This window comes from Lagenorhynchus albirostris, chromosome 5 (genome assembly GCF_949774975.1).
Source record: "Lagenorhynchus albirostris chromosome 5, mLagAlb1.1, whole genome shotgun sequence".
Classification (NCBI taxonomy): Eukaryota; Metazoa; Chordata; class Mammalia; order Artiodactyla; family Delphinidae; genus Lagenorhynchus; species Lagenorhynchus albirostris.
In genome coordinates this window covers 24,536,192-24,547,143 of record NC_083099.1, presented here as the reverse complement: position 1 = coordinate 24,547,143, position 10,952 = coordinate 24,536,192, and the positions used below count along the sequence as shown (strand labels likewise).

At 50.9% G+C, this 10,952-nt stretch overlaps 1 protein-coding gene and 1 long non-coding RNA gene across 11 annotated transcripts in view; one reads left to right on the top strand and one right to left on the bottom strand.

Annotated features, from left to right (window-relative positions):
- The first annotated feature begins 6,059 nt into the window (after positions 1-6,059).
- On the top strand, positions 6,060-10,859 carry LOC132520889 (uncharacterized). Its single transcript, XR_009540649.1, has 3 exons — positions 6,060-6,423; positions 9,742-9,818; positions 10,590-10,859. It is a non-coding gene; the product is annotated as an uncharacterized LOC132520889 (long non-coding RNA).
- Positions 8,447-10,952, bottom strand: part of TFDP2 (transcription factor Dp-2) — a 164,961-nt gene continuing 162,455 nt past the window's right edge. For all 10 annotated transcript variants that reach the window (XM_060149709.1, XM_060149707.1, XM_060149700.1 and 7 more), the window contains 2 exons: positions 8,884-8,989; positions 8,447-8,668 (listed from right to left, as the gene is read on the bottom strand). In XM_060149709.1, coding sequence (XP_060005692.1) covers positions 8,485-8,668; positions 8,884-8,989 — 290 coding nt within the window. In that variant the 3' untranslated portion in view covers positions 8,447-8,484. The remainder of the gene's footprint in view (positions 8,669-8,883; positions 8,990-10,952) is intronic.

The window sequence follows — 10,952 nt, the reverse complement described above, 5'->3', positions numbered from 1 at the left end:
ACCCAATGCAGCCAAAAATAAATATTTTTTTTAAAGATGCAATACAAGACTTTGTTCACTGGAGGTTCAAAAACAAATCTATTTATTAGCAGAATCTGAAAATAATTCCTGTGGAGATGGCACCTTTTTAAGGACCATTATTTTGGGGCTTCAGTGCATACTTTTTTGGGGATTTCTAATCAAATTCTGGCTTTGGGGGGCCATGGCCAAGTGCTAGGGCATGAAAACAAATCTGACCTCAGTATGACAGGCATCATAGTACTCGAGGCCCTGGAGTAAGGCAGGAGACAAGCCAGCGAGAAGGAAGTGGTTGGCGATGGGAGCTGTGCCCCAGTGGCAGAAATGGCAAAGTGATTTGCATGAAAGTGAAAGAGGGGTCATGACAAATTGTACTTTGCATTCAGTGGGACTGGTTTCACCCACCCTGATACAGGCCTGCCTTTACTACAGAGCATTTTATACGCTTAGATTTCCTGAAAGCAAGTTTCAGCAAGAAGCTGGAAAGGCCTCTCGGGAAGAAGGCTGAGCTGGCAGTAAGCAGGAAGCTCCCGGGCATTTGGGAGTGGTTCACGGTATGAACACGCGGAGCCCTCTTCCCAGGCAAGAAACGGGGGAAGTATCGAGGTGTTCTCAGGCACAAGCAGCAGTTAGAGGAGCCAGCGCTCAAATAAATAAGACACAGAAATGGAAGGAGGATGGAACTACTGTAGCAGTTCGTCTGTCCGATGGAATGGGGAAAAACTAGCTCTGGGAGTAGGAACCGAAAAAGGCAACAGTCGATTGTCAGATGAGTTCTGGCTTCTGGGGAGGACCCTTGGCTGAGGCCATCCTCTCGCTGATGCCGTGTCGCCTCAGCAGAGCCCAGCTCAAGGAACTGGGTATTGACGTAAACAACTGCTGGGGCTCTGTGGACATCTCCCCGGCCAATCCCGTGGCCACTGGTTGTGTTGACACCTACCAACGACACTCCCAGCAGTCTCGCACGACATCCCCCATGCGGCCACAAGAGCAAAGCACGTCCTCATGGCCAAATAAGTGATCCAGTGTTACTCGCATGGGTCCTTGGACACGTTCGCCAAATAGCCCTAGGGAGGAGCTGCTACCAGCTTGGGCTCACCACTCCAGGAAGTCCCTGGGAAAGGGGGCAGGCACTGGCTCCCCACTTCAATGCTGGACAGTCCACACCACCATCACTGACTTGGTCTGCTCAACTCAAGTGAGAGTCTTTAAGGGAGGATGCCTTTCTTCCTGGACATTAACATTCTTTTTTTTTTTCGCCATGCAGCATGGCTTGCAGGATCTCAGTTCCCTGACCAGGGATTGAACCTGTGCCCCCTGCAGTGGAAGCGCAGAGTCCTAACCACTGGACCCCCAGGGAAGTCCCACTGGACATTAACATTCAAGTGAGTGCTTCCTTCACCATTTCCTAGTCTCTCTTTAGGACGTGGCCCCATCCTGCCATCCCCCAATTGCGCCAAACCCTTCCGACTGTCCACGTGCCCACCACGCACCCAGCTCAGACTGCATATAAGACAGCGTTATCAAGGGCTCCCACCCCTCCCAAGGCAGGCAGAGATTGCTTGAGCAGGAGGTTCTGGGGGCCACGGTGGCTCCTGGGGCCTCACTCTGTACTCATCACTGTAGCTCGTCTCTCTGATGCCGGTTTGGTTAAAGGCAAGATGAGCATTCTCCCTAAAAACCTGTATTACAGTCGGTTGTTTCTGAGACTGTAAAGACATTATTCTTTAGGCGATTATCTTCTAAAGTGATCTTATAAAGATGTAAAGTCACAGGTCTCCAATGCAGAAAACCTTTTAAATGTCTGACATTTCCATCCTAGGTGGGACAGGTGGTGGATGTGCACTGAAGTGCTCTGGGGACGTGACCTGTAAGTAGTGAGGGGGGCAGGGTGGGCTAGAGAGTAGCTGAGCCGTGACACAGTCGTCAGAGGAACCAGCCAATTCCCCGAGGCACTCTGACGTGGAGACGGCCCTTCAGATACCCCAACTGGGGCAAGGCGGCTGGGCCTCTTGTACCCCTCACTGGCTGCGTGTGGTATATTACCTTGGGTGAGGCAGCTCCCTTTTAAGGGCAATTCCTGGGGAGAGGGACTCAGATGGGGCCGGGGTCTGGGCACTGCACAGTATTCACTAACCACCACCGCCATCAGCCTGCTAATAATGAGACCACAGTTATTTTAAATTATTTATTTTTTCTATAGTACATCTCATTCAAATCATGGAACAGTCTGATACATTTTTTTCCTCAAGCACAACTTAAACTCATTTCAAATGCTTATTCTTTCTTTCCTTCTTTTAATCTTTCAGGATGGACAGACACACTGTAATGGACAAAAAAACCCACTCAAGAGTTTATTAAAAATACAGCTTCCCAGGCTCCCCCCCTCCCCCCCGCCACCAGAGCTTTTGAGTGAGCGTCTGGGGTGAGTCCTAGGGAGGCAAAATTTTAAAACTCCCCCCATCAATTCTGCTGTGGGTGGTCCTTGAACCATCCTTTACAGGAACACAGATTAGCACTTGTCCATTACCTACTGGAAGCAATTTCAGAAAACCCAGGAATAATTAAGTATACAGAAATAGCTCTTCTATAAAATTTCCATATAAAAATAATGGTATTTATTTACAAAGTTTGAGAATGCTACAAAATAATAATCAGGTTAGATACTTCAATCTAATAAAGTCTACATTAGGCAGGTCAGATGTGGTGTTTGCATTTTCCCCTTATTTCTCGTTTAAACTGCTTAAAGCATGTGGCACCATGATGTTTCCTTCATGCAGAAAAAAGCAGAACTGTATTTTCTGGAAATAAAACCTATCAGCACATGATCAGAGTACGACATCTACAAATGAACAGGTGAACCAGCTGGGGATTTGGGCTCATGGCCTTTCTTTTTTGTCTAACAGGGTGGTGATGGCAAGCAGCCGCCTCGAGACCTCACAGTACTGAACTGTGGGCCTCCGAGCTCCGGCGCGGCCGGTGGGTCCGCCTTTCGGGACACCGAACGGTTGAAGCCGCCACGGTTCTACTGGGAAAAACAGAACTGCAACACGCTCAGAGAAGTCTCTTAGCAGAAGAGAATCTCGGTCCCCAGAGACTTTGGGTTTGCGAGAAATCTTTGACCCCAGTCGTGAACACACAGAACCATCAGGCCATTTGCCATTAGTGCCCGACATGCTGAAGACAGCGCATGGGAAGTGACAACATGGTGAGTTTGCAGCGACAAAGCGACGGGTTTTAAAACCCAAACGTGATCGGGGGACGTCTCCTGGTTGAGACGGGCACGGACAGAAAAAAGCTAACATTGCTACACAAGGGCCAGTTGACCTCCAACGTGCGTGAAGGGCTCTGCCCAGGGAGGAACGGGTTTCTTCTAAGCCTGGGTCTTCCGGGCCGGGACAGGCCTGAGGCTGACACCACAGCCTCTCGCCGGGACCCACGGGCGGAGTCCACTCCTGCTGCTCAGCTGTTCAGCACTTGGTGTGACAGAGCGCTGATGCTAACCCAGAAGCCCTCTGGGAGGACCCGGGTGAGGGCTGGGTTTGTAGGAGGCAGTGGGGCCCCGGGAGGAGGGAGATTCGGGATGCAGGGCAGGCTCTGCCAGACAGGCTGAGGGGCATCGGGCCGGTCACGCCCCCGGCCGGTTTCACATGCCTGAGTAAGTGGGGAGGGTCTGCCCCTATTCTGAGGCCCTTGGTGGAGAAGGGGCGAGTCCTGCCCCCACGTGTCCACTACGCTGGCTTCTAAGGCAGCTACAGGCAGAGGACCAGGGTCCGATCTGCTGGAGTAGCAAGGGGTCACGACAGCATGGAATTCACAGGCCTTCGTGTAAAGCGAAGGCCCTGTAAGAATACAGGATTTTATCTGAAAGTACAGCTGCACAGAAGTAAGCGAATATACTTTCTTCTGTCACAAGAGCGTGGTCAGTGCACACCTGCGGCCACTGAAACTTCTGTACTTGTCAGGGACTCCCAGGTCAGAACTGGAGGGGCAGAGTTTATGCCCTCACCTTTTCTTCCTTAGCACAGTGTGAGTGTAGAAGTAGGTGGGAAAACGGGGTCCCGAAGGTTATCTACGCACAGCGTTCCAGAGAGATCTTGGCTAATTCCTGAGAAATGTAACTTACGTGGGCATTAGCTTGAACTTTTTAGAAAACGGTAAAGTCAACGTCAGACACTATTTTCCTTTTGGGTAATAGTCAGACGTCAGACACTATTTTCCTTTTGGGTAATAGTCTTCGGCTTGAATGGAAGTTAAGCAAATGAACTGAACGTTGTATGACTGTGAATCAGAGGGCAGGGAGGCACGTTTCTGAGGGCCGCTCAAGCGGCGTCCTGCAGGGGCCCTGGCACACCCCGTGGGTCTGGATAAATGCGGGAGTGATCGTCAGTGCTGGGGGACCACTGCTTCGGGTGCCTGAAAATGGGGAACCTATTTGGGAAAATGATCCTCAGGTAGTCTTCAGCTCTGCTAAAACTAGTCCATATGCAGGATAAAAGATTCTCTTTTATACATCTAATATAAAAAGTAGATCTTTATGTATCTAACAACTTGTAAAACTAGAAGAAAACACCTAGAAAAGTTCTCCGTTTCTACTCACTTTCCTATTGTGTAGGTTCAATTGGAAGGTAACAGAGCCAACAAGGAGACCTCCATGGGTTAGAATGTTCTCTTAGTTTATGGCTACTGCTGGTAGCTAAGTTTGGTTTTCTTTTATTAATCTTAGAAATTCCCTGACAGACTCCAAAATGTACGATGAAAGCTGGAAGAGTGGGGCCTTTGGAATTTAGCAGAGATTTCCAAGTGCACGTTATGGGGTAGGGTGGCCTGGTAGGGAGGTCTTTCAATTGTCTGATTCAGAACAGAAGTCACTTTCTCAGGGGGCCTTCCCCGGATACCGCCAGCCAAAGTAGCCTTTCCCCCACTGCCCCACGACCCTGTCATTTTTTTCCATAGCACGAATCAACCTGAACATCTTCTGTCCTGTATTCACTCGAACACTTACTGAAGGATTAAATCTTCCCATTCACCGTCCAGCCCCCACCCTGCAGGGACCACTGTGGCAGTGCAGCCCTGAAGGCCACCTCACAGATGTGCCCGAGGCGAGGGGCCTGGTGAGGAATCAAAGGCCACGTGAAGTGACTCACGCAGGAAGCTAACCAGGCTTCTCCCCCTGTGTGTGGTTCTTGTAGGAAGAGCTGAGGCAGTTTCCTTCCTTTGCTAACCCTGCCCCACCCATGCCCACTAAGCTCTGACGGTCCCAGGGCCCAGGTTACACCCAAACTTTGCTGTCTCTACAACCTGAGCAGCCCAGAAAGGGCTGTGTTTTACCAAACAGCCGAGTTTCTGGTGTCTGCACGGCTAAAGTGAGCCACGCCTTTGTGGAATTCTCTCTGCTTGAACTACCTGCAGGGGCTCATGTGTGCCTGGGGGCTGCCCCGGCATCATTTTTCAGGTAGGGCAGAGTATGGGGACAACTGTAAATTCTGCTAACGAAGAGAGTTATCCTCTTTATCCTGGTGAAGTGGCAGCCAACTGCAGACAGTTTTCTCCCCACCATTTCTAGAAGACGGGTCATTTGTAAAGTTTTGCAGGGGGGCGGGCAGCGCTGAGAGGTGAGGAATCACCGTCTCAGCACCTCCTCTCCTGGCCCCTCCCCGAGGTCCTCCGTGATCATAAGGCACAGTTTATGCCAACACTTACTGAAGCTGCTCCCATCACCTTGTCATCACAGGAGAAAATGAAGCGGGTCAGACAGACGCGCAGCAGGGAAGGGCAGCAAGTGTGGGCGGCTGCCTGGGCGCCGTGGGCACTGCCTGGACCCTCCCACATCAGGGCCAAAGACGGCAGGCTTGGTGCCACCTGCGCGGGTGCTAAACGGATCACGACTTCACTGGGCGACACCGTGCACCGGAAAGGTTACCGAATACACTGGCGCTTGAGGGAGAGGGGGACTCTTGAACTTCCCCCAAGCAGAGTGTAACCAGCACCCTCTGGGAGGGGTGTCCGCGTGTGTGTGTACATGTGCGTGTGCAAATAACCCCAAGTGCTACTCCTATAGAGAAGCCTGGATGTTGTAACCATAATTTCCTTTTTTTTTTTTTCTGTTTGATTTCTATATGAAATTGTGACTGAGTAATGAACTTTAGAACCACATAAATCTGTTTAAGGGAGAAGCAGAAGAATGACAGAATTTCTCTTTCTAAACATCTGAGTCTAGCTTTCTGCTCAGGTAAAGCCTTACACCAGTGACAACACATCCTGTGACCACAGTGTGACTCTGCTGGGCGTCCTCAGCAGTAACCCAAGGGTGTCACTGAGGAACGGAGGCCACTTCCTGCCAAACAAACACCACACGCCGCTCGCTGGCTGCGGAGGCCACTGATGGGGCACCAGTAACGAATGGTAAGAGTCTTTGGTTGCTTTTTCTTTTAAACCCATATTTTATCAGCAGCAGAGAGAGAACAGAGAAGGGAGGGGCTCGGTGCCCCACGAACTCTGGCAAGGAGCCTGCTACCTGGTAGAGGAGTGCTCACGACTGGTGTACCTGTCATGAACGCTGATGTGTGGCCCTGGGACCTGCGGCATGGTATTCTGAAGTCTGAAAAGCCCGCTGTGGCCCTGGGCCTCTCCAGGTCCCCGCTGGGCCCCTTTCAAGTCCAGGGGCAAGAAAAGTTGGGCTTGGGAGAGGGAGAGGCAGCCTGAAGGAGACCCGGTTTTTCCCTGACGGTGCAGCTGACACCTTCCAGGCAGAACGTGCCCTGGAGGCCCTCGGGCCCTCCCTCCCGCGCCCACCCCGGCCTCAGGGTGGCCCGGAACTCAGGCTGCTACGGGGCCCTCCTGCACCTGCCTCCACCTCTCCGGCCCCTCCGCACTCTGAGTCTGCGCTATGGCTTATTCCTGATGGAATGCGTTTTGTCTCAAAGGAGAACTTAGAGTTGTACATCCTTGTGTACTGGTTGTGTGGGTCAGCCAGGCCCTTCCCCGCCGGCTCACTGTGGGCACCGGCTCCCGCGCTCCCCTGCGGGGCTTAGGGAAGAGCCGGTTTGGGCTGAGCTCAGCGCTGAGCCCACAGACGCTGGATGCATAATCTCGGGGCAAATCTAAATGATTCAAGTCAGAGATTTAGAGTTAATCTTCCATTATCGTTTGCTCCTTTCCAAGACCTTAACTAATGTGCGCTTAGGTCGGGGTTTGGCTGTGGTGGCAGTGACTCCACACGCGTATTCAGAGGGGCGGGAAGTGAACCCAGCAGTGCGCGGTTCCTAGCGGCATCTTTGGCTCTGACCTGACAGTCTATGTCCTGATCTACTGCACACCCAGTCACCTGGAGTGCTCAACGTTTTTTGGTGTTTCTGTGAAACACTGAATATCGGGTGAGTTTGAAATGCGTTTGACCCAGGAATCAACCCAATATGGTCATTTTGATGAATGAGAATGTACCAAAGGTGACATGGACAGGAAAACATTGCTGTTCGTATTCTGGAAATACTTTTCAGACAAAAGTAATGACAGTTCATTTTCACAAATTGCACACGGGGTGAAATCATACAATTACGGCAGGGAACTTGTAAGCAAGCAGCTCGGTCATAGGGACTTGTTTCTTTGTTTTGTTCTAGGTGAAAAAGCGGTATGAAATGCATAGCTCTGATTAAAACGATAGAGACAATTTTCTTCTCTTGTAAAACTCCAGATTTAGGTTGCTGGCGAAAGGCAGTGCTGGCAAAGTATTTAATGCACGTGGAAATGCTATTCTATTTTGGCTTCCAGAAGTAGCCCTAGAAAATTCTATGCACCAATGCATTGGCTAATAGTGATCATTTCAGTTTGACTATAAATTATTCTAAATGTCACTTAAGTACTCAAGAATTAGCGTTCGCTCCTTTCTAGAAGCCGTCTAAGGCAGCTGATGCGTAAAGCACCTCGACTAGACTTTCAACTAGTTCAGCGGTTCAATCTGTGCTCCTTGGGCCACGAGGGTCTCCATCCCTCGCTGTACAGCTCCTCCCACCGGGAACCTCTCGCGTTCAGCTCCGCCTCGTGAAAGGCAGCCCAGAGCAGGGAGCGGGGCGTGGGGCACACGGCCGTCGGGGACTGTTCATGGAGCCACCTCGGCAATAAGGAGGGCTGCGTGGGTTTGGGGGCCACGGCGCCCCGCCTCACGGAAGATAAATGCGCTGCGTTCGTGCTGCCAAGTCAGGGACTATCCCCTCTGCCACCTCCGAGTACGTGCTTTGTTTGCCATGTGATCTACTGCTCTGTCGTTCAGGGTTTTCATTCACACTACGTTAACTTTCACCTCAATCCTCTCAGCCTTCAGGTAATTTGCTTATTGTGTTTCCCTAGTTTTCACTGAACACACAGTGCAAACAAAGGCAAAGACCGAAGCAATCGTTTCAAACACAAGAGCTCACACTAAAAACACACATGAGCATCAAAGAGCAGAACGTGGGTCTGCGCCTGTCTTTATTCTGGGGAGGAGGAGTCCTCCTCGTCCTCGTCCTCGTCCTCGTCGTTGAGGGAACAGGGGGTCTCGCCTCGGGACTCAGAGCAGTGGGAGGCCGCACTGCCGGACCGGTGAGTGTCTGCGGCCAGGAGCCGCCCCGTTGCTAAGGCCACTTCAGCATCCAAGCACAACCCTTGGTTTGCACTAGCAAACAATTGAAAACACACAGGCTCATTAACGTGGTGGATGTCTCAAGCTTTGGAGAGCACAGGGAAAAGAACCCGGGGAAAGGGGGAGCCGCAGGCCAGCCCTGCCGGCGCCGCCTGGGACCCGGCCGGCCGGCGCAGCACACTGGCTCTCCCCTCCAGGGAGGGTCAGGGCTTCGTGGCTCGCCCTTCTCACCCTGAAAAAATACGTACCTTGATTGGGACAAGGTGGCACCAGCGGTCAGGTCTAAGTTTGAAACTGACTGGGTAGAGTTCAAAAGCAGTCCCTGATTTAACCACGACGGTCCTGTGGAGATGTCTACAGGGAAAAACAAAAACAGATGGCAGCTCTGTAAGTTCCGTGGCTGCTTTTGTTATGGCGCGAAGAAAACACAGACAAGTAAGGCCATCGGCCTGTTCTGAATTACAGCCGGACGAGTCTCCTGCCCTGGGAAGAACCCAGGTTTCTTCAGCTTGGAAAACAGAACTTAAGAGCGGTGGGTGGGTGGGTGGGGGGAAATACAGGAAGGCAGACTACAGCAGGAAAGAATTCAAATTAAACCAATCACAGACTCTTCATTCTTTTTTCTTACAGAAGACCTCGAGAGGGCAGCTCACTCAGTACAGTGAGAGCTGTACTAGTCCTGAACACCCGCCGAACTCAGCACAAAAGCCTCTGGCCGGGGCGTTAACAAGCTGAGCACGAGTGGGTGCAGACAAAGTCAGGTCGCAATGTCTTAGGCCAGAAGGACAGACACATTTTTGCCCAAGGCCCCCAGCACGCCGTCCTTTCGTGCCCCCTGGTGAACTCAGTGCTATTAGGCACCAGAGGCCTCGTCTTCTTCCTGGTACCCTCTGCTTTACAAGTTGAACTAGACCTTATTTTAAAAGGCCACGCACAGTCGCGTTTTTCATGAGGGCGAGACAGGCGTTGCTGTTTTAGTCTGTATGAAACATTTTGGCTACGTCCTTGCAATCTCATTTTCTATGCATTTACCATAGTTTTCCTATCACGACCGTGACCAATTCTTATTGTACTTCGACTTGTTTAACGCTTGTCTCCTTATCTAGAATGTTAGCTCAGAGGAGGCAGTGACTGGAACATCTGAGATCTGTTACCGCACGAAGGAGTACCATCTCTTTCGACGGTGAGTTTACAACACAGGTGGTAGGTACAGCAGAAATGCATTCCTAAAATAAGAAACTTATTTGACTTACGTTGTGAGATAAGACCAAGTGTATGCTGAGGAAGTGTAATTTGCCAAATAAGCTTTTATTATACTTTATAAAACTATTTTGATTATCACTGTGCAAAAAGGAAAAGAAACTGTGTACTGGGATTGGAAACTCCACTATCCTGGCACTACCTGACCAAGTGAGAGGCTTCCCACGTAGGAAAAAAGTAAACTAAATGACTACATTCATCTTAAAATGGCCTTGTGGATCTTTTCTTCCCAGGCGAACTAAGGCAGCTGTGGGGAAAAAAACAACAACAAAAACCCTTCAATTCTAAGAGTAGACTTTAAACACATACAATAAGAACAAGTCCGTACATAATGAAATTAAAGCCAGAATCCTGTGCTAAGTGTTATCAATTAGTATATATGGAAACCTTCTGCCAGAACACAGCTCTTTTTTTTTTTTTTTTTTTTTTCCTTGCGGTACGCGGGCCTCTCACTGCTGTGGCCTCTCCCGTTGCGGAGCACAGGCTCTGGACCCACAGGCTCAGCGGCGATGGCTCACGGGCCCAGCCGCTCCGCGGCATGTGGGATCTTCCCGGACTGGGGCACGAACCTGCGTCCTCTGCATTGGCAGGCGGACTCTCAACCTCTGCGCCACCAGGGAAGCCCAGAACACAGCTCTTGACACATTTTCTTTTCACAATGGCTCTGAGAAGCCAACATTTCTTTCTTTCCTAGGACCCACACAACGGTTCTCACAACCCTCCTCAAGAGCCACCCTGTCCCTCCACATACTGAAGGCACACACGCTTCTGCTTCTGAACTAACCTGAAAGTCTGCATCCCGGTCTGCAAACAAGGTCACGAAGAGATCAAAGCCACAGAGCCCGCCTAATCGCCCTGAGTCTTTTCACTGAGAATGAGCTAAAATAAAGTCCTGGTGATCTATGGAGTAAGAGCTTTATGCAGACCCTGCTGGACGGCTAGGATGCCTGAGCTGCTAATAAAACAGGAGGTCCTTCTCTGGGGGGGAGCGAGGGGAGCACGGAGCAGGTCGGGGTGAGGACGGGGAACTGGGTCGCTGAGGGGCAAGAAGAGGGGG